At 37.2% G+C, this 27,907-nt stretch overlaps 1 protein-coding gene across 1 annotated transcript; it reads right to left on the bottom strand.

Moving 5' to 3' along the window:
- Window positions 1–444: 444 nt before the first annotated feature.
- On the bottom strand, window positions 445–26,787 carry LOC143031583 (trehalose synthase/amylase TreS-like). Its single transcript, XM_076195622.1, has 7 exons — window positions 26,657–26,787; window positions 25,265–25,423; window positions 18,191–18,499; window positions 3,041–3,376; window positions 2,718–2,885; window positions 2,150–2,221; window positions 445–1,782 (listed from the first exon to the last, which is right to left on the bottom strand). Exons 3-7 carry the CDS (start codon window positions 18,221–18,223, stop codon window positions 1,555–1,557), a joined length of 837 nt encoding a protein of 278 aa, XP_076051737.1. The 5' UTR covers window positions 18,224–18,499; window positions 25,265–25,423; window positions 26,657–26,787; the 3' UTR covers window positions 445–1,554.
- Between the last annotated feature and the right edge of the window lie 1,120 nt (window positions 26,788–27,907).

Genomic DNA, 27,907 nt, shown 5'->3' with positions numbered 1-27,907 from the left:
TTGGTGACAAATCTGTTAACTTGCATATATCCTTTTCCACCTAGACCACAGCACAAAAACAAGTTATTCTAAACACCCTTTTCTTTCTTAGACAATAGCTTTCATGTTAACTTAAAACACTCCAGTTTGAAATATATCACCTCTACTGATGGCTGTTGTCGGCTTTCTCAGGAGACTCCGAGGCTGAAAAAATACTGTAGGCTACTTTTTCTCCTACACAGGAGATGGACACATTAACACACACACACACCAACTTCATACACATTAATTACTATTCAATGCCCTTCCTATCTCAGCACCTCCTAAAATCAACCTGTACTAAAGACATGAATGCATCAGTATCTACATACATAATACTAAGGGCTTTTTTCCCCTTTAAAGGGAGGTAGCCAAAGTCAAAAGGCATAATTCCACTCCCACCCATTTCATACCCACCCACTCCACTCCCATTCACAAACCCATCAGTATCAGTATCCACCTAGTAAATTCCACTTGAAAACAGTTACAGCACTTTTTTATTTTCTTTTTAATGGGACTTGGCATAAAATACCATTACTGAACAGACAAGACTAATAAGCATTCAAACTGAACAAACTGTTCACACAAGACATTTGTTACAATATATGGTGGTCCAGGGAAATGGATGTCAAAAATAATGGTCTCCCTGCCACCTGCCTTCATATCCCATTGATACCTTCACCTCCATCTGGAAGTGTAGCTCCAAAGGGCGCTCTGTCTCCAAACCAATCTTAAAAGCTCTATCAACTTTGATTACCGTTTCTCAACATTCTCACATGAGGGGAGCTGACAATCGGTAACTGCTCCCCACCTCATGATAACAGGCAACAGACCCACAAAAAAGAAAAAGAAAAGAAAATCAATAAATAAATAATAAATAAATATATAAAAAAATAAATAAATAAATAAAGAAATAAAATAAAGAAATTAAAAAATGACATCAGTCTATTTCTTCTCAGATCTATGGGAAAGCCCAAAGCTCACTCTTTACTACAGTAGGTTTCCAGTCAGTGAAACCCAAGGCAATAATTATTATCATTATTCTCAATTCCCTATGAAATAGTAAGGAAACAAGTAAAACTCAAAAGATTAAATATTCTGCTGTACAGGTTTGACTAGTTTTTCCTCCATCTTCCCTTAAACAAAATGGCTTCATGCTATCCTTCTTTCCACCTTCCTACTTCATAAAAGAATACTAATAGCATATTTCAATCTATTTCATATAATATTTCAAGGTATTGTGCAATTATACCCTGAGCAACTTAATTCTTTTTCAACAGTCATATCATTATGTTCTATAAATGTTGTCACATGAACCTGTAAAAAATATACAATATTGTCATAACCATCTTCAGCAAATACCCTCACCCTCTTTCCTTAAAAAGAGACAACAAACAATTCACTGCACAGCTGTTGACAGCCTTATACCACAGGTGCAGTCATGAGAAACCCTACAGTTCATAAAGATCATGAAAATATAGCCATTATGCTTAACACGCACACTTTTTCAATATTCAATCCCACAAGAGTCTGCTGTTACTTGTCCAAAATACAAAGAAGTCCTTCCCCAGGTGCCAAAGTGACATTCTTAAAGATAAGGTAACCCTCCTTATCATGGGATGACACTGCAACAGCTCCACCATAGTAAAGGTGAGATATATCCGCATCCAGCAGCTGTGGACTTAGATTAGAGATGACAGCATACTGGTGACGCCGTGGGTAGAAACGGTCAAGTACTACCAGGCCATCTCTTGCAATCCTCATCTGTATAAATACATACACAACACATATTAGCATTGGTTTGCCTAGGCATACTGATGACTATTTCTCATGGTCTCAGTTATGTTGTAAATAAAAGTGTATTCTTCATGAAACTAGATATAACCACCCCAGAGTACTTTGTATTACACTGTCCTACATTCACTCTTTCTAGATAGCAACACAAAATTGATTGATTGAGCTACATAATCACTTCATTGAGTCACTTATAGGCTGAACTGGTGGCCACAGATCTCCTGGAAGAGAACTAAAGCATCTGAGTGATTCATCTGGAGATATGAATAAAATCTGTAGGTTAAAAATATAAAGTGTAATTATGTGTAATATCAGTTTCCATAACAAAGGTTCTTACCTTGTAATTTGTTGATTTTGTTGGGTGATAATCACCTTCATAGTTAAAGATCCCATTAACATATATTGGAACCTGTAAAATAAAATAGATTAAACCTCTCTACATAAAACTGACTTTTAAAGCAAATCTAGATTTTGGTATACATGTATTATACAATGACCAACACATCTTTTGGTGAATAATATCCGAGACTAAGGTTCAGTGCTGCAAAACTATTAAAAAACAAGCATCTCACTTGGATAGACAAAGGATAAAGTAGGTGGATATGATAAATGATGTCATAAGAGCACACAGTGAGGACACTAAACAAGTCAAAATGTATGAATGACAGCTGCAGAGGAATACATGGACAAAATAATGACCTACTCCTTAAGAGGGATGCATTAGGGATGAAGAGTTATGCTGGAAAAGAGGTGAGGTGCAATTTTTGCATGGTTTAAGCAGAAAAAAGTAAAATGGATGCATATGACAGAAGCAAAAAGAGTGGGGAGGATTTTCCTTTTATGACCATCCAACTTGCTTTGTGGGTGGTGGTTGATTGACTAGAGGAACATAACTAGAAAAGCACCTTTTCTTGCCGGAGTTTTATCATCTGCCTAACTGGTTCTATTGTGTGGTTGTGATTGTAGACATTGTTAAAATCCCATCCAGGACTAAGGCTTTTCCATGGATCTGTAGTGCTAAAGCCTGCAAATTTTTGGTCTGTCCACTGCATAATTGAAGTCCAGTTATGTGGCTGTAATATAAACCATAGGAATTAAAACCAATGTTAAATGACACTTTAACAGGAAAAAAATATATATTCATTCTAATTCCTAGATACATGAATAAATGAGTTACTCTGTAAAAAGATGTTCCCTTGCACCACCTAACTTCAAAGCAATTTCTTACCTCCACTTTCCCTTGCTTAGGGCCATGGAGGTTGATTTCATCTCCATAATGAACAGAGACAGTGCCAGGCAAAGTCAAGAGAAATATGGTAGCCCCAATGGAGCTATAGTGTTGTGCACCAGGACTCGAGTGGCCAGCAGCCAAAGTAGCAACATGCCAGTTGATCCATGGGAAAGACTGGTGGGCATCCCAAGCCACCACAGACTGGATCCGTTCTGGAAGCTTTTCAATGCCACTCATGTCCAGTGGGGCATCGATCAAGTCCACGATTGTGATGAGGCGATCCAGATGAGGGAATTCAAACTCACGCATCTTCTCCAAAAACCCTACAGGTACCTGAATCACATATATACATTATTTTCTATAATTCATCATATAAATGTACATAAACATTAAATCTAGTGAACAAACTATGAGGTAATACATTGCTCAATACAGTAGAAGCCCGATTTAACGAACTAATTCAGCCAAGGTCCAGTCCGCTAAAGTGAATTTTCCGTTAAATTGAGCGAGTGAGCGTTGGTGTAACAGTGTTGCCAGAGCAGATTGTAAAAATGATACGTACCTAAAAATTCCCTACTGTACACACACACACTTACAGTATATATATTATTGTAAGTGAATTATAGGCAGCACAATCGTGAATTGCAAACGAACAGCAATGTGCAGTACTTTGTTGCAACGTGTATTTACCTAGTTGTATTTACCTAGTTGTATTTTACGGGAAGGGGAGCTATGCTCGTGGGGTCCCGTCTTCATATCTCATTTTATCTAAACTATTTTTAAATTCATGTATTGTTTTTGCACACACCACTTTCTCATCTAACTTGTTCCAACTGTCTATTGCTCTGTGAGGAAAGCTGTTCTTTTTCAAATCTCTTCTATAGCTGTCTTTTTTTATTTTCTTTCCGTGTCCTCTTGTATTTCTGTCATCCCATTTTATCAGATTCTCTCTATCAGTAATTTCTATGCCTTTCATGATTCTGTAAATAGCTATCAAATCTCCTCTCTCTCTTCTTTGCTCTAGTGTCTGTAGTTTAAGTTTTTGTAGTCTCTCTTCATATGATAGTTTTGAGAGTGTTGGTGCCAATTTTGTAATTGCTCTTTGTATTCTTTCAAGTTTTTTTTATACATTTTTTTGTACTTGGTGACCATATCGTTGCTGCATATTCCAATCTTGGTCTTATCAGGGTGATTAGGATTTTCCTCACCATTTCTTCATCCAGGTATGTAAATGCCACTTTGATTGTTCTTATCAAATTATAAGTTTCTCCAAAAATCTTATTTATATGTTTCTCAGGTGACATATCATTCATAACAATGACTCCCAGGTCCTTCTCATTTTCTACTTTTTTTATTCCTTCTTCTCCCAAATTATATGATCCTGTTATTCTGTTTTTGCTTTTTCCAAATTCCATTATACTACACTTTTTTGTATTGAACTCCATCTCCCACTTCCTACTCCATTCTTGTACTTTATTTAGATCTCTCTGTAGTGATTCACAATCTTCTTCAGTTTTCACTCTTTTCAGTAGTTTTGCATCATCTGCAAGGAAGCTCATATAGCTTTCAATTCCTTCATCCATATCATTAATATATATAGCAAACATTATTGGGGCCAGAACTGTTCCCTGCGGGACACCGCTTATTACTTCATTCCATTTTGAGTGCTGATCTCTTATCACTACTCTCATTTTTCTTTCTTGCAAAAAGTCTTCCATCCAATTTAGCAATTTACCTTGTATTCCTCCTTCATATTCTAATTTCTTAAGCAACTTCTTATGTGGTACTTTGTCAAAAGCTTTTTTTAGGTCTAGAAATGCACAATCAGCCCATCCATCTCTTTCTTGTATTATATCTATTAGCCTTGAATAGAAACATATCAAATTGGTGACGCATGATCGTCCTTGTCTGAATCCAAATTGCCTTGGATTTAGTACGTTGTTTTTTTCCAAGTATTTTACCCATCTACTTTTGATAATTCTTTCACAAATTTTTGCTATTGTACTTGTTAGAGAGACTGGTCTATAGTTGGTAGGTTCTTCTTTATTTCCTCCTTTATATATAGGTACTATATTTGCTTTTTTCCAATCTTCTGGAACTTTTCCTTCTTTTAAGGAACTGCTTATTATGCTATGTATTTTGTCTGCCAGTTCATTCCTGCATTCTTTCAGAATCCAGTTTGCTATTTCATCTGGCCCATGCGATTTTCTGACATCAAAATTACCCAAGTGTGTCAATATTTCATTCTTTGTTACTTCTATTTCTTCCATAGGGGGGACTTTTTCTTTCCACTCAATCTCTTCAGGTTGTATATTTTCCCTTGTAAACACTGATTTAAAATGTTTGTTCATAATTTCTGCCATTTCCATTTCCTCAGTGTATTCAACTCCTCCTTGTCTTAATTTCTCCAAGTCTTGTTTGTTTTTCAGTTTATTGTTTACAAATCTGTAGAATAGTTTTGGTTGATCTTTACACTTTTCTATAACATCTTTTTCATATTTTCTTTTTTCCTCTCTGCACTTTTGTACATATTCATTTCTATAACCAGTATATATTTTCCATTTTTCAGGTGTGTGTGTGTGTGTGTGTGTGTGTGTGTGTGTGTGTGTGTGTGTATATGCGGAAAAACCGCCAAGGAAAAAGATAAACTGATGACCAAGCGTTTTCTTCCATTCAGACATCCTCAGGGTACATAGAAATGAAAAAAGGACGCAAGAATATATACACAGAGTATAAGGTCAGGAAGGGAACCGGGGAAGGTTGTGAGGCTCTATTGTCGACCTGACCCGTTCGTGGTTATGGACGTTTGGGCCACTACCTTTTTCATAACAAAAAATGTCCAGCTTGTACATACCATGAATTAAATTTAAGTTATTGACAAATGTATCTTTGATCAGACTGGATTCTATTATATTTCTAGTCAAATATGATTTATTTTCAACATTTTTATTAGCACCCTCCCAAATTATGTAATGAGTAAAGTCCCGTAGGCGAATAAGTAATGCATTAGAAATTTACCCACTCTTGACGCTATACTGATGTTGTTTTAACCTTACATTTTATTCTTTTCCAGTCTGACCAATATAGCATTTGTCGCAATTTTTACATGGAATTCAATAGATGCATCCTTCTACCTTCTAAGGAGAGTTTTTAATTAAAAGACTTCTAACTGTATTGAAGTTCTTGAATACCACTTGAATGTTGTACGAAAGAAATTAATTTCCAATGCGTTTGCTGTCGTTTTCAACAGAATATGCTTGAAAGAGAATCTCCTGCCACGCTTCACGAATATATATATATACATATATATATATATATATATATATGTGTGTGTATATATATGTATATATATATACATATATATATATATATATAGTGTGTATATATATATATATGTATATATATACATATATATATATATATATATACAATGATAATAAAATCTTCATATGCTGTGTACAAATTAATTACTTAGTCGTGGGGTGTATTCGCGTGCCATTCAGCACGAGATACAAAAAAAAAAATCTATCTAATCTTTTCCTAAGAGTTTTTCTTTCACGGAAAGTCAAATGTTAATATCAACCCAGCAACACAATATATAAATTATATTCTATATAACAATTTTTTCATTTCCATATGTTATTATTAATTCTATAGACTTATTTATCTACTTACTGATATATATATATATATATATATATATATATATATATATATATATATATATATATATATATATATATATATATATGTAGAGACATTGGGACAAATTATGGGAAAGGTGGAGGGGGAAACACGGGTCTTTATCTGATTATCGAGTTTATTCCTGACCGGTTTCGCTTACAATAGCTTCTTCAGAGGAGTGTTACTCTGGGTCGAAGTTGGCGGTGTATATAGTGAGTCAGGTCCACGTTCCCTCCTTGCGGAGTGGTTGGTGGCTGGTTCCAGTACATGTCAAACAGCATTGGTACAATATAATACAATAATAGTAATATAATAATAATACAACACAACACGATCTATGACACAATATGAAATATAATATATAATATAATATACCAAACCAAATCATATCTTGGTATATCACATTACAATAGAACATAATAATTAGTATCGATACATAATCAATAAAATTATAATAAGAATAAATATACGAGTTTTGAAAAATGGAAATATATATATGAAGATAGATGTCACCGTGATATTTTGTCATCGTGTTATGTCTGAGTTGTCCTGGGCGTCTTTTAGCTGCATACTCCGCCGTGCATTCCGTCCACTCCACTTCTCCCACCTCCCGGCCCGTGCTGTGTCCGGCAGTCATGTGTAATGTTTCAACTGTTTCAGTATAACACCTCAAACAGCATCGGTATAACATATGATAATAATAATAATAGTATTAATAATAATAATAATAATAATAACATACAATATAATATATAATAATGCAATATAATTATATTACAGTATAATAACATAACATAATACTACTAATGCAATATAATTATATTACAGTATAACAGGATGCCAATAATAGTAAGTGTTCAGCTTCCAGAAATCACTGTTTGTTCATGAATGCATAGAGAAGTCATTATAAAAGTGTTTTTTTTTCTTTCTTTTTGAGAAAATTACGTGTACAACTTTAAATGTAACTGTTTTAGGTACACAGAGCACAGGACCTAAGTTTATTTTATTTTTTTTTCTGAAATGTGTCATTTTCGGATACCAGAGTAGAACTTTTAAAAAATAACACATGGTTGCATCATGCCTTCTCATGACGATACTGTATAAAGTGCATATATTACTTGATCCCTTCTCATGACAATACTGTATAAAGTGCATATATTGCTTGATATCTGCCACAAACTTGTTTCAGTAAAGAATATCTATGACTGCAAAGTATTTCTATGTCATCTATCTCTTCCAGGTGACATGCACATCTCAAAATTGTATGGAAAGAAAGCTCCCCCAACACCAAAGGGTGTGAAGGCATTTGTGATAAGAGATGAGCCCCAGTCTGATTCTGATGTGTACCTGAGTATGATCAATTGTATAAGGTCAGGCCATATGTGAACATTCTGAAAGAAAACTTTAATAAGATTCCTTTGAGTATGAACGTTTGTGTTGATGAGATGACGGTTCCTTACAAAGGTAGTGGAGGGCCTTAATTGTTACTACATCAAGTCCAAACCTAACCCTTGGGGGTTTAAAGTTTGGACTTTAGCTGATTCTTTTGGCATCGTGCATAATTTTGATATATGTGTTGGTGCAACACCAAAAGTTGATGGTTTTCCTTATTTGAAATCCAGTGCTAATATTGTTTGTAAATTGGCACCTGTTATTCCTCACTGTAAGAATCACTGACTGTTCATGGATAATTTGTTCTCAACAGTTCCTCTGTTTTTTTAAATGTTCAAGAGAGGTATGTTATGCATGGGAACTGTTCGGAGTAACAGACTTGCTGGACTTAAGCTTATTTCAGATAAGGACCTAAAATCAAAGGGAAAGTCTGCCTTTGTAGAATATGAACAAAAGGTTAGCACATGTGCAGGTTCTGTAAGGGTTGTTAGATGGAATGATAACAATCTATGTACAGTCATGTCTACAATGGGATCTACTCAACCTGTCACAACTATTGGACGCTGGGACAAAAATGTATCCACAACACAGAAAACTGATGTAAGGTGTCGTGCTCTTATCAAGTATTATGATGCTAATATGGGAGGTGTTGATAAAATGGATGCCCTTGTTGCTTTTTATAGGATGTTTTTCAGATCAAAGAAGTGGTATCATCAGCTTTTTTTTCATAATTTTTTTTTATGTGGCAATAGTCAATGCTTGGTTGGTGTACATACGGGATCACACAGCTTTTGGTGTCTGCAAAGCCTCTAAAATTGCATGATTTCAAACTAGTTTTGTCCTTATCCCTGCGTCTGCAAAATTGACAGGTAAGAAGAGAGGTGGGCCATTAGCTGGTGGAGTTGATGAAAAGCAAGCTGAGAAAAAGCACAAAGGTCATAACACTAAACCAATTCCTTCTAAGGCAATTAGGCATGACCAGATTGGGCATTTTCTTGTAACTCTAAAAAAAATGAGGAAGGTGCAAAATGCCTGGTTGCAAGTCGTCACCTATAGCATGGTGCTTGAAGTGTGAACTCTATTTGTGTATTGTGCCTCAGACAAAAGGTGTTGGGTTCACTATGATCTGCAAACACTGCCACATGAAATATGAATTGATCTTTCTGGTAAAAAAAAAAAAAAAAAAAAAAAGGTAATATTTCAGGAGTTTTGATTCATTTCAGTACCTTTTAGTTGGTTTACATTTGTCTCTAATTGGGAATATGAGATAAGGTATTTCTTGATCTGTAAACATTGTCACATGCATAAGGAACTGATTTCTCTTATACTTGATAAGAAATTTGTGGTACAGGAGTGTTAAATATTTCATCAGTACTTTGATTTGTGAAAATGTGTATCTTTTTCATTCAGTCTAACAACAAAGTTATAGCAAACTTCACTCACTACATTCATTATTAATCTTATCAAAGGTTTTTATCATAAAAAATAATAATCTTCACTTTCAGGTCAGATTAAAGTTTGGTATGTAATAATTCTGTATTTTGGCTATATTTCACTAAAAGGCCTGTCCTGTGCTCAGATCATCGAAAAGGCACGTTTGAAAAAAAAAATTATTTACAAGAAAAAGTGAAAAACAAGGCCATTTTTGTAATATGGCATGCAAAAGCAATCAAAAACACCTATTGATTTTTTTTTTAACGTGAACTTAATGTGTATCATAATGGGTTAAGAATATTACATACATATACCAAAGGCTTTTTCCCCCTTACAAGGGAGGTAGCCAAAAAGAAAAAGGCATAAAAACCATTCCCACCCACTCCATCCCTAATACACTCCACTCCCCTCCACCCTCCCTCTTATCTTGGCACCTCCTGGATGACAGGTCATCCCTGCATCTTGTCCACTGAGCGAACTTTCACAGATTGGTTACAAAATAGGACGAGGGAGTCAGATGAGAGGTACAAAGAAAAGAAAAGAGAAGAATATTAATTAACAATAAAATAATCTAATATACAGTATATATATATATATTGGATATTTCAAATATCATTTTACTTAAGAATATTAATTAACAATAAAATGATATCAAAAACATTATATTGGACATTTCAAATATTATTTTACATAAGAATAAAATGATATAAAACTTTATTTCAAATATTATTTCAGTTAAGAATATTAACAATAAAATAATATAAGAGAATTATTTCAGATACTTCAAATATCATTTCACTTAGGAATATTAATTAATAATAAATCAATCTAAAAAAAATATTTTGGACATTTCAAATATTATTTTACTTAAGAAAATTAACAATAAAATAATCAAATATATATACTATATATATATATATATATATACATACATATATATATATATATTATGTATGTATGTATATACATACACACACACACACACACATATATATACATGGCGCTGTGGTTAGAGCTCTGGCCTGCCACTACGGAGGTCCGGGTTCGATCCTCGCCCGGGGCTGAAATAATATCAGTATCGCAGCGCTGAGGGGTGTTACTCCAACTCTCGTGGGCGGGGAGTTGGGGGTGTGTGTGTGTGCAAGGTCATAGCATTACCCATAGATCGGACCTACGAGCTCTGAGCTCTCTTCCAGGAGGGAAATAGCTGTCGATCACGAGTCCAACACGTGATCCAAAAGACCAAAGACCAAGTGAATACATACATATACCAAGGCTTTTTCCCCCTTACAAGGGAGGTAGCCAAAAAGGGAAAGGCATAAAAACACTCCCACCCATTTCATCCCTAAATACACTCCACACCCCTCCCACCCTCCCTCTCATCTGAGCACCTCCTGGATGACGGGTCATCCCTGCACCCTGCCCACCGCCCTGGGTCAGAAGCAGTGTCGCAAGACACAGCACATCCACAGCAAGGCCGCTTCATTTAATCAGCGACCCCCCCTCTCCGTCCCCCTTTGCATATAAGGCAAGGACGGGGAGAAATCCCTTCGGGCTGCATCAAAATTTACTCACACATACTACCCCACCCCCCCGCCCATTCCTCCTCATGCAGTCACAACATCATCCATATACAACCATTCTCCACTCACCTCTGTCTTCCGTCCTCTCCCTTCCTTCCTCAACAGACATTCCCCTCTTCCCCAAAGCCCCCTTCACCCCATCCATCCACCTCATCCTAGGACGTCCCCTCATGTTCACTCCCTCCACATCTGCCTTCCATACCTCTTTTACTAGTCTTTCTTCACTCATTCTTTCCATGTGTCCAAACCATCCTAATATTCTTTCATCAACCCTATCTCCCAAATCCTTTTTCACCCCTGTTCTCCTCCTCACCTCATTTCTCACTCTATCCAGCCTAGTAACCCCCACCATACATATATATATATATATATATATATATATACATATATATATATATATATATATTGGATATTTCAAATATTATTTTACTGAAGAATATTAACAATGAAAATAATCTAAAATATATATAATAATAATAATTTGGACATTTCAAATATTATTTTACTTAAGATAGTATGCAACCCTTTAAAATCATGGATTTCTGAATGTATCCCTTGCAGCACTGAAATGTTTGCCCACCCACCCACCACTGGCTGGCCTACATACAGTCAGAATACGAGCTCCTTGAGATGGAACCCACATTCTGGAGACGGGTAGTATGGAGACTACCCTCTCCGACGCCCATCCTACTGAGCCATCACCTGTCCGTCACTGGTGCAGCAAGACCAAGAATCGGCAGAAAGGAAGCGAGAATCTAGACAAAGAGTACCAAGACGGCGGGCTGGACGAGTCGTAGCTGGGGTCGGTAAAATTGCAGAGGATAAAAGCGTAAGTTCTCTTTGATTATATTACAAGGAAATCACACATCTTAAAGAAAATAGTTCAAATAATACAACCATACATATATAGAAGTGTGCATTTGAGCAAAACCCGTCCTTGTTTGGGTTTTGTTCGGCTTTTCTCGGTTTTGTTCGGCAATTAGGGAGACCCCTATATTTGGCAAATGTAGCATGTAACACTTTGCCACAACTGAAAACAAATGACACAGTACCCCAAACAATATTTTTCAACCTTCACTACAATACCAGTAGTCTCCCACAGCTATTTCACACTAAAAATCATGTCTGGTGAAATTTCCCTTGTTTAACATTAATATCACATAATAAAACAAAACAACTTGGCATAAACTAGAACTACTTTAACAAACAATGCATCAATCATAAGCATAACAACTACAAAGTGCTGCACATCTCCTCAGTGAAAATATGCTCATTAGTGCTGGACCAATGTTACTAAATCAAATGTGGCTTGCAAATTATTATTCTTTTTTAATTCAACTGTTAATTCCCAAGTACCTATAGCCCAAATCATTTTATATCAGCTACATAAGAAAAGACAAGGAAAAAAAAAAAAAATATATATATATATATATATATATATATATATATATAGTAAAACCACCAAGGAAAATAATAAAATGATGACCAAGTGGCTTTCATCTATTTAGGCATCTTCATGTTACATACATTGATAATGCAAACATGTTTGCATTAATGTGTATACCATGACGCTGTCTAACTAGATGAAAGCGCTCAGTTATCATTTTATAATTTTCCTTGGTGGTTTTTCCACATATAATCACGAGTTCATGTGATTTCTCATGTGTACATATATACACACAAACACACACATGTGCTTACATAGCTACATGTGCTAACTTTGCAGACTCATGATACGCAATGGTTTGGAGATAAACATTGAATCTTCACCAAATATCTAAATGAATAAAAAAAAGTCAATTTATAAGCCAATTTGGCTAAAAAAAAATTGCAACTCTAAAAAAAGTCATAAAATAAAAAATAAAGCATACATGCCCACCTTCTCTGGTGGGAACACACACTCTTCCGTCAGACGGACTAAGCGGGTCCGTACCTAAGCAGAGCAGAGTCAAGACAGATTGTGCAACTGGAACACCAAATCCAAACCTCAATCCACCTAAACAAATCTTCGAAACTTTACATAAATTCACATTTTTTCTATGCACTGGTATAACATGCAAGTCTGTCTCAAAGATCATTTGAACTTGGTTACTCTGTTGCTGCAGCAATGCCTGCCCCTCGCAAGTTTCGTCTTGACTAGAGCCTTGTTGTGGCCCAGGGTGACATGTCGGGGAGCCCAGGAGTCCCAGATCAGCAGTTCAAGGCCTCCAGATGGTCTGTGAATGTCAACCAGGTCAACAGGGCAACACAACCTTAAAGGCCTCAACACTAACAATGGCTCTCGCACAGCAGGTAATGGAAAGAGAGAGACAGAGAAAAAAAGATTGAATGGGTATTAGTTTCTGATCATGTAAGATTTCTGTGACTCTGATCCATATGGATGTCACTCACATCCCTAAATTACCGACTCAACGACACACGGGGAATAGAATTTAAAAGTCGAGATTACTCTTCAATTATAAACGAATGCTGAATAACTGGTTCATAGGGTTGTCAAAATTGTTGAAATATTAACATTCCAAAATGAAAAGGAATTAATATACAGGTAAACGTCGACTTGCGATGGCATTAGGTTTCGATAGAGCCATCGTAAGACGATCTCATCGTAAGTCGATCCCCACTCTGTTCCGTGGTCACTGTACCTAGCCTACCTGTATATTAACCACCAGAGATACTGAATATAGCCTATTAAACATGTACAGTAGTTTATTTAATTATTTTTATCCTTTTTACCATATTCAAACACTATAATATGTATTTTCAGTATGGGACTTAAATCTCGCGGGCAGCAGCCAATGCCAGCCGTACGACGTGACGTAATAATACTCGCATCATAAAATATAGTCACCGCTTATATCGATCGTTCTCTCTTTCACTCGCGAATTTTGAAAACCACAGAGAATGGGATTTAGGGCACATTTGAGAGAATGTAAAAACACAGGGGCGACTACAATAAATATAATCAAGACGCCGATATGGCAGCGTCGCGAATCCACTTGCTCCTCATGACGCCTACGTGTGCGGCACCGTATGGAAGGGGTTAAATTATCATATCGTCGTCGTCATCGTAAAGTCGAACAATCGTAAGTCGCGGCCATCGTAAGTCGACGTTTACCTGTATTCCCAAATTTGAGGTCACACAGGTGAAAAGAATTGAATTACGGTTCCACGTCCGAAAAAGCTCGAGATCCATACTCGCTAGATGACCAGAATAACCAAATGCGACCCAGAATAAAACGCGCAAGAACATAACTGTATCAACCATGATAACAAATACACATGGTTTTCAAAGTGCGCACATTCAACAAGTATTTTTTGTTTAGAATATAATGACCAACTTTTAAGACCTCATAATATAGCACCAGCAAACTTACCTACTAAAGCAGAGCTTCAAAGCATAACCTGGCAGAATACCTTAAACTCTGTCCTACAATACATACATCTTCTGGTGTTTCTAGCAGGTCTTCAAATATCATAAAATAATTCATGACAAGGAAAATAAAAAATGATTGATAATAAATTAATCACTAAATACAATTAAGTGAGCAACTAAAATATAAGCAACCAACTTAAGAGGATAGACTAAAAATAAATTTGGGTGAAAATTATGGCAAAGAGATGTACAGGGACGAGAAAATCATACGAGGGAGCAGGGACGTAGAATCTGATTGAGGAGGAGGAGAGGAAGCCTGACGTGTTCAAGATGGAGTACAATCCACGTAATAAAAATGGATAACGTCAGCAATATTTGACTCTTCGTGGCATCTTAACTTCAACTCTGGAGAGACGAAGAGTGCGGGGGATCTGATAGAGGCATTCAAACGGGTCAATGGTTTGAACAAGGGCGACACAGGCAAGGTCATCATATTACGACAACAGGGCAGATCTGGTAGTAATGGGTGCAAGTTGGACAAATTTGGGTTTAAGAAGGAAATAGGCAAGAACAGTTCACCAACTGCGTGGTTAACGAATGGAATGGACTGTGTAACAACGTAGGTAGCAAGCGCTCAAACTATTCATTGTTTTAAGAGGAAATTTTTGTTAAATTCCACACTACAAAATTCACTGTAAGGGGCACCATCCTAGTCTCCCAATAGGAGGGGGAGGGGTTGTGACATTAAACCATATCATCATCATCATTATCAAGAGGAAATTGAATAACTTTATGGATGGGATGACAGGTGGTAAGGGACATGGAACTGCCTAGTGTAGGCTCTATGGTCTCTTGCAGTCTCCCCCATTCTTATGTTGTGTGGAGGTGAGGCAGATAACAGGTGGAAAGAAATCAGACAAGTTGTTCCATCAAAAGTGAAGGGATGCAAGAGGAGTGCCTGTTGAGCAAAGAAGAGAGAGTGCAAAAGTTCCGAGTGGACAAGGAAGTAACGCGGCGTGAGGGGACGGTCTGCAGCTTCTCCGTAAACCTCTCTAATAAATGGACGGAGGGGGAGAGAGTTTACAGTTTATCTGCCATGCTTGGGGGGGGGGGGGCAGTTTGGTCACTGCTGCCCTTTGTATTCTCTCGATCTTGCTTATGTCCTTCACTCTGTGCGGGGACCATACCATCGATGCATATTCCAATCTGATGAGTTTTTCGTCATTTCTGTCTTAACACATAGCCGCTGACACAAGCAGTGTGGTGTGGGTAGCAGAAAAAAAAATTGAGTTTCTTGGGATCTTTTTTTTTTTTTTTTTACACTGCCAAAGTTGCACTTGTTTTTATATACTCAATATTAATATCTGGGCAACTTTGGCAGTGGGGAAAAAAAAAAAAAAAAAAAAAAAAAAATTCCATTCTAGTTTGCCTCTTAGTCACCCTTCCTTCACTTGGACACACATTGAACAATCTCACCATTCACTCCACTATTACTATCCCACCCTCTGGCAAACACTATAGACAGCACCCACCCAGTACAGGTGCCTTAGAGCTTTCATTCTCTTCCACTGTCATTTACGGTACCTCCTCCTTAAGAACAGCTTTCTCCTTTCCTATCCCAGTCAGTCTCTATCATCATCTCCCATGGCTACTATCAAGGAGGACCTCCTGGCTCCCTCTATCCTCCTCTACAATTAGCAACTCCTTGAAATAATCTGCCCATCTCCACCTCACAGCTTTCTCTTCCATTAACAAGTACCATTTACAGTACAAGCTCAATATAACAAACTAATTCAGCTAAAGTCCAATTAGAAAAGTTTACAGAATGTATGAATGATTATCATTTATTTTATATTATTTGTTTATTTGTTTTCCTATCATTTGTCTGTTTATTATTATTTGCTTCATTCTCATTTGTTATTAGTTATATGACAATTTATCATTATTTACTATTTACCTGTTTGTTTATTATTCAACTATACCTATGCATTTATTTATGTATCTTATTTATCATTTACATTATTATAGTTTTTATTTATTCATTTATTTATCATTATGATTTTTTATGCATGCGACCTAGATATGGACCAAAAGGTCTCCTGTCGTCAGCATGCTCCCCCTTTGAAATCCTTTGTATTACTGCCCCATCAAATACACTCTAGTTCTTCACTACATGGAGCATGTCTGTTACATCCCTAACTGCTGCCTTACAAAATCAAGTGTTCTCCAATTCTTTTACTACAGCATTTCTAAAGGAGATTACAACGGAACGATGCAATCAAACAGAGCAAGACTGAGAACCACACGTGATCAAAAAGGTTACTGATATTCAGTGGAATCTGCCTTTTAACAAATTATCAAGTGCAAATTTAACAAGTGCTACCTCCCTTGTATGGGGGAAAAAGCCTTGGTATATGTAGGTATGTATGTATCTTTGAAACAAGATTTTTTTCCCTCAAACTTCTGAGTTTACTATTCAAGGCTTTCCACAATTGGGGGAATTTGTTATAGCGAGCTTATGCTGAAATACCTTTACCCTTTCCTCTCTCTCTTCAACTTGCCTCTTTGCACTCTTTACTTCATGCATACGTACAAGGGAGGTAGTCAAAAGGTGTCCTCCTTTGCTTCATGCACTCCGAATAAAAACCAAATATCATTTCACTTATCGTGTCCAAACAAACTTCTGATCTCGGGGGAAATCCGCAGCGCAATGCAACAAGCTGCTACTAAACTAACACCTTCCGAAAAATTCTTCAAAACTTCTCTCCTGGTCTCCCATCTCCTCACACATACACATGTAGATGCAACTCAAAAAAAAAAAGAAAAAAAAAAATGTTCATAAAGAAAACTGCTGTTTTTTTTAATAATAAAAAAAAGACTGCTGTTTTTTTCATAAAAAAAGACTGCTGTTTTCTATAAAAAAAAACATGTTTTTAATATAAAAAACATGGATATTTTCATTTTTTCAGGCCCATAGACCATGATTAATATGTGCATTCCTTATTTTATATCCTATTTTATGTGTATGTTTAACCATTCATGACAAGGAAATTTGGAGTGTTTAATCTTTGAAGATTATACTATGAGTAAATTTTGTAAGGTAGCCATATTGTTGTAGCATCTTAGTCTTGACTAAAAAGATCAATTACTTGTTTATTTTTATACTGTGTCTGATGTCTCTTTGGATAAGGTAGATACGCATATGTGGAGGGATGAATCAAGTACTTACACCTGTTTTCATATACTTGAACAAATTTGGATGTGTAAAAGATACATACATACATATACCAAGGCTTTTCCCCCCTTACAAGGGAGGTAGCCAAAAAGGAAAAGGCATAAAATCATTCCCACCCATTCCATCCCTGAATACACTCCACACCCCTCCACCCTCCCTCTCATCTTAGCACCTCCTGGATAACGGGTCATCCCTGCACCTTGTCCACTGCCCTGGGTCAGAAGCAGTCTTGCAAGACACAGCAAAAAATAAATAAATAAATAAATAAAAAATAAAAATAAATAAATAGATCAATAAATAAAAAAGTGAAAAATAAATAAATAAATAAATAAAATGAAATAGAAAAAAAAGTAAAAAATAAATAAATAAACTTGCGATTAAAAAAACACTTTTTTATGCATCACTGTACATAAAGCGAAACTAGTAGCCCCCCCCCCGCACCCCACCTGGGCTGGTCGCCGTGCTGCCTGGCGAACCATAGGATGCTGCAGGTACAGGATTGTACTGTGGCAGTGAATTGGGTCTTTGCTGCTGCTGCGGTGGTGGCGGTTGACCCACTACCCCTCCAGCTGGCTGGCCTCCCCCGCCTCCTAATCCGACATTGGCAGAGTCGTCGGTGGCAGAGGATGGGGGCAGGGGAGGGGAGGGGGCTGTGTGGACCCTAACGGGGCCGCCGTGTCATTCAGCACCACGCTCTGCAAGCCGCCTTCACTCAGGTCTCCGTCCAGGGCATCAATGCCGTGCCCAGCTGCCATCTGTCGAGAGGAGATTTATAAAAACCCGAATAAAAAAGAAAGAAAAAAAAATCTACAAGTGTCATGAAGCATCAGGATGAAGCTGGCAACTTTATGGGCCCTACTTATGTATATATATATACTCGAAACTTTTCCCCCCTTACAAGTAAAGTAAAGGAATAATAATAATAATAAAAAAAAAAAAAAAAAAAAAAAAAAAAAAAAAAAAAAAAAAAAAAAAAACACTCCCATCCCTCATATACTCCACTTCCATCCCTCTTATCTTGGTTCCTCCTGGAGAAATAAATTGACGCAGCCTGAAGGGATTTCTCCCCATCTCTTTCTGCATGAGGAGATGGAGAGGGGGGGGGGTTGCCGATTTTATGAAGTGGCGTTGCTGTGGATGTGCTGTGTCTTGCGACATTGCTTCTGACCCAGGGCAGTGGGCGAGATGTACGGATGATCCGTCATCCATGAGGTGCCAAGATAAGAGGGAGGGAAGAGGGTGGAGGGGAGTGGAGTATGTAGGGATGGAGTGGGTGGGAGTGGATTTTATGCCTTTGTTTCTTTGTTTACCTCCCTTGTAAAGGAGAAAAACCCTTTGTATATGAGTGTATAAGAAGCAATCAGAAAATGTCTCTGTATCATTAAAAAAAAAAAAATTTGCATCTGGAAGAGGTGTGCAAATATATATATATATATATATATATATATATATATATATATATATATAGCAAATGCTGCACCCTTGTTTCAAAAGGGTGACAAATCCAATCCTGGTAATTATCAGCCAATTAGACTTTTGTGCAAACTAATCGAGTTTAACCTGAGGAATGGCAGTCGCAAGAGGTGGACGCTTACTTGGCACACCCCTCTACCGCTGTCATGGCGCTGCTATCCCTGGTGGGTGTCCGCGAGTGCTAGTAGCATATAAGTGCAACAAGTCGAAGGGGAAGGAACAGGAATGGATTGGTTGCCCTAAATGTCCTACAAGGAAAATAAGATGGGCTCATTTGAAGTGTGTAGGTTTGAAAGGTGTCAATCCTGACAATGTTACGAGTATAAACTGGGCATGTGACGCATGTTTTGAAAGTATTGTCCCAGGCAATCTAATTATGAATAAGTTGGATGATATAAAGGCACAGTTGTCAAATAGCTCACAGTTGTTGAAAGGTGATATGGAAACTGTGATCAAGTCTGAAATTGAGACAGTAGTTGAAGACATGAAGAAAGAGGTAGTTACCGTGGTAGATGATCCAAAGAAGGAGGTTAAAGAAGTGAAGAAAGATGTGGAGGAGAATGCTGTCGTGGGTATAAAGAGAGAGGTGGCAGGAGTGAGAAAATGACAGCCTGGTTGCTGAACTGTCGACCGCCCATGCAGCCGGCTCGGCTGACCTCCAAACTACCGTAGGCATGACTTCAGCACCATTATGGAGCCAAGTGTTATCAAGGAATGAGATAAGGAGACAAAAAAAACTTGCTTGTGGTTAGTGCAAAAGAAAATGGGGAAAAAATCCAGCGAAATGAAAAAAGATGTGGTTGGAGCACTTAATGGTGTGCACATTACTGACTCGTTTTACAGGTCGTGGAGACCGTTTTGAATTTTGAGGATAAAACAACACTTATAGAAGCAGAAAAGAAATTGGGAGTTGTCAACAAAGTATCTATAAAGTACATTAAAAAAAATGAAACCAACGATAATGATTTGCAATGTCTATAAAGAGGAAGAAAAGGATCATATCATTGATACACTAATAGAGAGAAATGTCTATCTAAATTCCATTGACAATGTAAGGAAAAAAATAAAATATCTACTTGATAAACATGCGGCTAATAACACAGTGCATTACATATTGAGATGCAACCCAGAAGCAAGAGCACTTATTAAGAAAAATGGCGATAGAGTGTTCCTGGAATGGGGGAGATTTATTGTTCGAGATAGGTATCGCCCAATGGTTTACTACTATTGCCAAAGGTTCAACCATAAGATTGATAAATGTCAGGCTAAGAATGATAATGATGATGATCCCGTTTGCTTTAAATGTGCGGGTAATCATGCATCCAAAGACTGTACAGCTACCATTGAGAAATGTATTAACTGTGTCAGATACAAGAAAACTGAAATATCTCAGTGTTAATGACCATTAACTGCCCTGTCTACCAATCTGAAATAAGTAGGATATGTAATTTAACAGATGATGGCTGTTGTTAGACTGAATAGTAGTGTTAAGTGTGGATTGTTAAACATACAATCAGTTGGCAACAAAACATTTGAAATATATAACTTATTGAAGGATAATGATCTTGATATATTAGCGCTAACTGAAACTTGGTTAAGTGTTGGTGAAAATGGGAAAATAAAAGAAATGACTCCTGACTCTTATAACTTTGTTCATGTGTCTAGGGATATAAGAAGAGATGGAGGAGTTGGTCTATTTTTAAGAAATACCTCTACAAAAAAAAAAAATTGTTAAATAGATTGAAACACAATATACATATGAAGGCATGTACATGACGTGTGAGACAGGAGCAGAAAAGTGTTCTTTTGTGGTTGTATATAGACCACCGCAGACCAATGTTAACCTATTTATTGATTTACGCCAGTTTTTAGAGACAGTTCATATGATCAGTACAGAAATTGTTAATTGTGGAGACTTCAATATCTGGGTTGATGACAACATTGCATCAACAGTCACGTTTTTGGAGATGATGTCTTCCTTGAATTTAACTAATAAAGGTAATGGTATGACCTCAATAAGTGGACATACTCTAGACTTTGTTTTCTGTGCTTCGGCGGATAGAGACTTGGTTATGGAGATGGAGGTTGGTGAATTTTGTGATGTGTCGCCTGTTGATAAACTTGTGCAATTTATGCTTCCATTCAGTAGAGATTTAAAATGAAAGAAGAAAATAATGTTCAGACCATTGACTAATCTAAACCCTAAGGCCTTCATTATTACTCTAATTGACATTCTCACTAAGAAAAAAATAGAAAGTTGCGTCCATGAAAAGTTATATACAAATTGTACAATTAGTTTGACAAACATATTTTAATAGCACCATAAAACAATTATACAACTCTCAATGCTCTATAGTTGAAAAGGAAATGACCATGAAAGATGATTCACCAGGGTTTAATGGGCTTAATACTAAAGCAGAAAACGAGAAAAAAGAAAAGGAAAGAAAATGGTGCAGAGATCAGACAAATGAAACTAGACTAGCCTACACTGAAGCAAAACAGCATGAAAAAAAGTTATTGTTCAATGAAAACATGAATAATATAGAGGTAAAACCAGTGAAGCCGGATCCAATATTAGATTGCTCCATAATATATTAAGCAGTTGAACTGGCAACAATAAACAGAAAAAGATGCCGGAGGGATATTGTGATGAAGTAGTGGGTGGCCCAAATGTTTCTGAACTTCTTTGAAGAGATAATTGAGAATGCAATAAGAGGTTTTTCTACCAGTGACTACAGAATACCTAATAGTAATTATACCAGACGATCAAGAGAGATTAGAATGTTTTCAGCAAAAAGACATACCAAAGATTAAATCTATCATACTTAGAGCAAATCCAACGTTCTGTGATAACGATCCGATTCCCTTCAGGAAAATTTTCACGGGTGGGAATCTTGATAAACTGGCATGGGGGGTAGTGACCGAGTTGGTGAATACTAGTATTGCCACTAGGGTTTTTCCTGATGCCACAGTGAAGCCAATAGTTAAAGTCAATAAAGATCCACAATCTTTGACTTCATATAGACCTGTATCTAACCTAACATTTTTATCAAAAGTGTTTGAGAAAGTAATCCTTGAACAGTTAATGGAACACTTGTTGGCCATCAATATTTTTCCTGACAATCAGTCAGCATATAGAAGACTATACTCAACTAAAAACAACCTCATGTGCCGTGGTAAATAATATGTTGGTAAACATGGACGAAGGTAAATGTAGCATTTTAATTTTGTTAGATCTAAGTGCAGCTTTCGACACTGTTGAACATAATCTATGAATACAAGAGCGTCATAACATTGGAATAGTTAATGAAGCTTTGGAATACCTGGAGAGTTATCTTAAAAACAGAACTCATTGAGTGCAATTTGGTGGTACCTTTTTGGAAATAAGAACGCTACACAGAGGGGGTACCTCAAGGTAGTGTATTGGGTCCAATTTTTTTTTGTATTTACACAATCGGCCTTGCACAGATACTAAGAAATCATGAAATTGACTTTAAGCTTTATGCTGATGACACACAGTTTTATCTAACATTAACAAACATTGTCCAAGCTGAAATTAAATTGAATGAAATAATAAGTGAAGTGAAAAGTTGGATGAACTCAAAGAAATTGAAACTTAATTAGGACAAGAATGAGTGTATGGTAATCGGAAAACATAATGATCTAGTTTGCTATGACCTTACAAGTTTCAAAGCTCTTGACACATACATGTCACTTAACAACAAAGTGAAAGACTTGGGGATTATTATAACTGATAAAAACTTAGATTTCTGTGAGCAAGTAAATAATATAGTGAAAGTTGCAAACTACATACATACATACATATACCAAGGCTTTTTCCCCCTTACAAGGGAGGTAGCCAAAAAGGGAAAGGCATAAAAACACTCCCACCCATTTCATCCCTAAATACACTCCACACCCCTCCCACCCTTCCTCTCATCTGAGCACCTCCTGGATGACGGGTCATCCCTGCACCCTGCCCACCGCCCTGGGTCAGAAGCAGTGTCGCAAGACACAGTACATCCACAGCGAGGCCGCTTCATTTAATCGGCGACCCCCCCTCTCCGTCCCCCTTTGCATATAAGGAGAGGACGGGGAGAAATCCCTTCGGGCTGCGTCAAAATTTACTCACACATACTACCCCCCCCCACCCCCCCCGCCCATTCCTCCTCATGCAGTCACAACATCATCCATATACAACCATTCTCCACTCACCTCTGTCTTCCGTCCTCTCCCTTCCTTCCTCAACAGACATTCCCCTCTTCCCCAAAGCCCCCTTCACCCCATCCATCCACCTCATCCTAGGACGTCCCCTCATCTTCACTCCCTCCACATCTGCCTTCCATACCTCTTTTACTAGTCTTTCTTCACTCATTCTTTCCATGTGTCCAAACCATCCTAATATCCTTTCATCAACCCTCTCTCCCAAATCCTTTTTCACCCCTGTTCTCCTCCTCACCTCCTCATTTCTCACTCTGTCTAGCCTAGTAACCCCCACCATACTTCTCAGACACCTCATCTCAAACACATTCAAACTCCTTCTCTCTTCTTCTCTTATGTTCCACGTTTCTGCCCCATACAGTGCTGTTGGCACAATCACTCCTTCATACAGTCTCCTCTTCGCATCCATTCCCAAATGTCTATTTCTCATTACACTCTTTAAACCACCAAGGCATTTACTCGCTTCTCTCAATCTACATTCTACCTCCACCTTCACTCCACCTTTTCCTGCTACACTTGCACCCAAGTATCTAAAACTATCCACTTCCTCCAGTCGCTCTCCCTTAATGTTCACTTCCAATCTACTGCCACTTTCACCCCTTGTACATCTCATCGCCTTACTTTTACCCACATTTATCTTTAGCTTTCTTCTATCACATACTCTCCCAAACTCTGCCACCAGCTTCCTCAATCCCTCCTCTGACCCTGCCACAAGCGCAGTGTTGTCCGCAAACAACAGCTGGCTCACCTCCCACTTTTCTCCATTTTCTTTAACCATCTCCAATCCCTGACTCACTACCCTAGCATTCACCTCTCGCACCACCCCATCCATGTATAAGTTGAACAGCCAGGGCGACATAACGCATCCTTGACGAAGTCCCACCTTTACTTCAAACCACTCACTCTCTCCATTTCCAATCCTAACACATGCTCTACTACTCACATAAAAACTCTTGACAGCTCCCAAAAGCTTTCCTCCTATCCCATAAATCTGCATAACCTCCCACAGTGCCTTTCTGTCTACCCTATCATAAAGTTGCAAACTACCATTTGAAAAACTTATCCCTTGTTAGAAAATACCTTGACATAGATTTGATGAAAAAAACAATTCACAATCATGTTATCAGTAGGTTAGACTATTGCAATTTTTTTATTACAGCCTGCCAAACTACCTGCTGAAGAAACTGCAAATGATAATGAAAAGAGCTGCACGTTTGATAAAAAATATTCCTCGTTGAGAAAGAATTACTCCCACATTAATTGAATTACACTGGCTCCCAATAAAAGCTAGAATAGAATACAAAATATGTGTACTCACATTAAAAAAAAGAAAAAAAAAAAAAGAAAAAAAAAAGAAAAAAAAAGGTACACCAATGTACTTAAATGAGCTCCTAGAAGATTACTACACAATGTCTCAAGTTATTCTGCGACATAACACTGAACACTGTCGGCTTAATGAACCAAGATATTATCAAGAAATCGGACATAGAGCCTTTAAAAACTGTGCCCCCCGACTGTTTAACAAGCTATCAACCTGTGTCAAGCAGTGTGATAATATCAGTGTTTTCAAAAAGAGATTGAAAACACACCTCTTTGCTGAGTGAATGCTACGATTTGCGGACAAAAACCATCGAGAACAACTACAAACGTTGAGTTGACATCAGTGGTGTGGCCTATGGAGTCCCTTCTTTTAGGGAGATTTAGGCCAGGAGAAGGCTACATACATACAGGTAACAGGTACATGCAGAGTCACATACTAGCGTCATGGTGACAACAAAAAATATTTCTTTATTCAGATTTTAATAATCCAATCTATTTCTACTTACTTCTCTGCGTCACCATAATGGTCTGGTTTGCATAAATGGCAATGCCAACCAGCAGTGTTCCCAGTACAAGCCAAACAGCCCAGTGAGGCTGCCATACGTAGGAGTGCCCGTCTCACCCCAAACAAGGTTTTCATTGCACTGACAAGCAGTGTTGCCACTCTGGAAAATTAAAAAATCCTAGACAGCTTGCCAACAACTACTATATTGAAAAAAAAAAAAAAAAAAAAAAATAGATTTGAATTATATTACACAACATAGGTCTGAAAACATTTTGAAGTTAGAAAACTGTATACATCAAACTAATTAGCACTGCCTGTAATGGTGCAATCAATGTAGGTAGACTTGCAGTGGATCACCACATCCCTCACTGTCATCACCAGGCTCCCATGAATGTAAAGTTGATTCTTCACTCTGTCGCTTTTTTCTTTTCTGTATACTGTTTGTGACACATGCCACTTTTCAAATTGTTGACGAGTTCAGGTGAAGGTGTCCACTCACAACATGGCACACCTTGACAAGCTACTCACTGCTTGTTTTGCCAACACCGACTCTGTCCGCAATTGCACAGACTTGAAGTCTATTTGCTTGCTTTGTTTTGATCATATTCACCCGAGAGAATATTCTCTCAACACAAGCAGATGAGTGTGGAAGGGGTCTCACTAATTGCCGAACAAACCGAGAAAAGCCGAACAAAACAACAAAACCCAAACAAGGACGGGTTTTTTCTCAAATGCACACTTCTATATATGTAAGGTTGCATTATTTGAACTATTTTCTTTAAGATGTGTGATTTCCATGTAATATGATCAAAGAGAAATTAAGTTTTTGTCCTCTGCAATTTTACCGACCCTGGGTACGACTTGTCCAGCCCGCCGTCTATGATTACTGGTGGTATGGATGAAACTACACTCTTTTAAGTTTCTTACTGTTGTGTCATTAGTGTAATAGACTGCATATAGTTGAACACATTTTAAAGAAAAGAGTTTAAATAATTCAACTATATAAAGTCTATTACACTAATAACACAACAGTAAGAAACTTAATAGAGTGTAGTTTGATCCATACCACCAGTAATCATAGACAGCTGGACGAGTCGTAGCTGGGGTCGGCAAAATTGCAGAGGATAAAAACTTAAGTTGTCTTTGATCATATTACATGGAAATCACACATTTTAAAGAAAATAGTTCAAATAATGCAACCATATATATATATAGAAGTGTGCATTTGAGCAAAACCCGTCCTTGTTTGGGTTTTGTTGTTTTGTTCGGCTTTTCTCGGTTTGTTCGGATTGTTCGGCAATTAGTGAGACCGTGTGGAAGTGCAAGCAGGCCAGTCATGAATTTAGAAAACAGTTCAAATTTCATCATATAATTATCACCATCTTTAACTTACAGCAACTCATGATGCCAGAAGGAAGTTGGTCTAGAACTAACCGGCTCTGCAAACTTTCTTTTGAGTACAACACTCAACAGGACTTTTCACTGATCCTCCAACTCTTCAAGACCATCTTCTTTAACAAGAGAAGGAAATCAAAATGTACCATGGTTTTGCAAATTACTCAGTCTTGAAGAAATGTTACAGTGACATAATTTGCAGTATGCTTCAGTACCATGATCACTAGCTTTTTTTAAGCCACACGAAGGTTTTCTCGCAGTTACTGTTAAAATTATCCCCTGGCTATTACTATCATAAGAGTTTTCCATTTATTCGATGACATGGCTAGGTTGCTTAAGTATCTATATAAACCACAAAAAAGAATAAGTATCACAGAATCTATAAAGTATAACTACAATACTGAAGAGAACATTTCACATATAGTTTTCTAATCTCGTGTACAAAATCTCAGCATTGAATGTACACTTTCAAGATTGCAGACCAACTAAAGATTAAACTCGAATCACCAATTTGAAGCATGTACACTGCTTGTAATGCAGAAATACTGATATATTGGTATCTTCGCAATAACACATATATTTCTATCACGTTAAAGGCATTGTGCAATCCAAGTATCAACTGTTGCAACGAAAATAAGCACAAGAAAACTAACCTAAACCAAATCTGTAAACACAACGTCAGTCCCGCTCGGCTTATTAAAAATGGCTGTCAATTTAAAGTAGAATCATATACTCAATTTATTATCATTTATTATTATAATTTCAATTTATTATAGATTTTGCATAAAATTAACTAAATACCACTCTAATACACCCAAACGCGTGTAACCGCAAACTATAATTATGGTCACTGTAATTGTGCTAAATTCAAAGCTTCATCCCAATAACTTAGGTCAACACTGTTCACCAAAGAAGGAAAAATGTTTATAGCCAAGTAAATTGGGAAAAGAAACCAAAACAAAGTAAATATGCATAAAAAGACCAAATGAAAAAGTCTTGTCTCTTCAAAAAAATGTATAAAAAGCAAACAAATTACTGCCCAAAGCTAATTCAGAATAAGCCAAGAAAAAAGCCAAAATGCAAAATATATTTTCCCACGCCAAACGGCTTTAAAATAAGCCAGAATGGCAAAATCTGGCGTCAAAAAAACCAATCTGGCACTACTGCAAGGAGCCCCACCTGGGCTGGTCGGGTCGCTAAAATATCCATCAGCACATCTGTGAGCATTAAATAAAAGCATTAATAATTA

Source organism: Oratosquilla oratoria, chromosome 12 (genome assembly GCF_046742065.1).
Source record: "Oratosquilla oratoria isolate Oo_2021 chromosome 12, ASM4674206v1, whole genome shotgun sequence".
Lineage (NCBI taxonomy): Eukaryota > Metazoa > Arthropoda > Malacostraca > Stomatopoda > Squillidae > Oratosquilla > Oratosquilla oratoria.
Note: the sequence above shows the minus strand (reverse complement) of the source record. Positions and strands in the feature narration are given on the sequence as shown.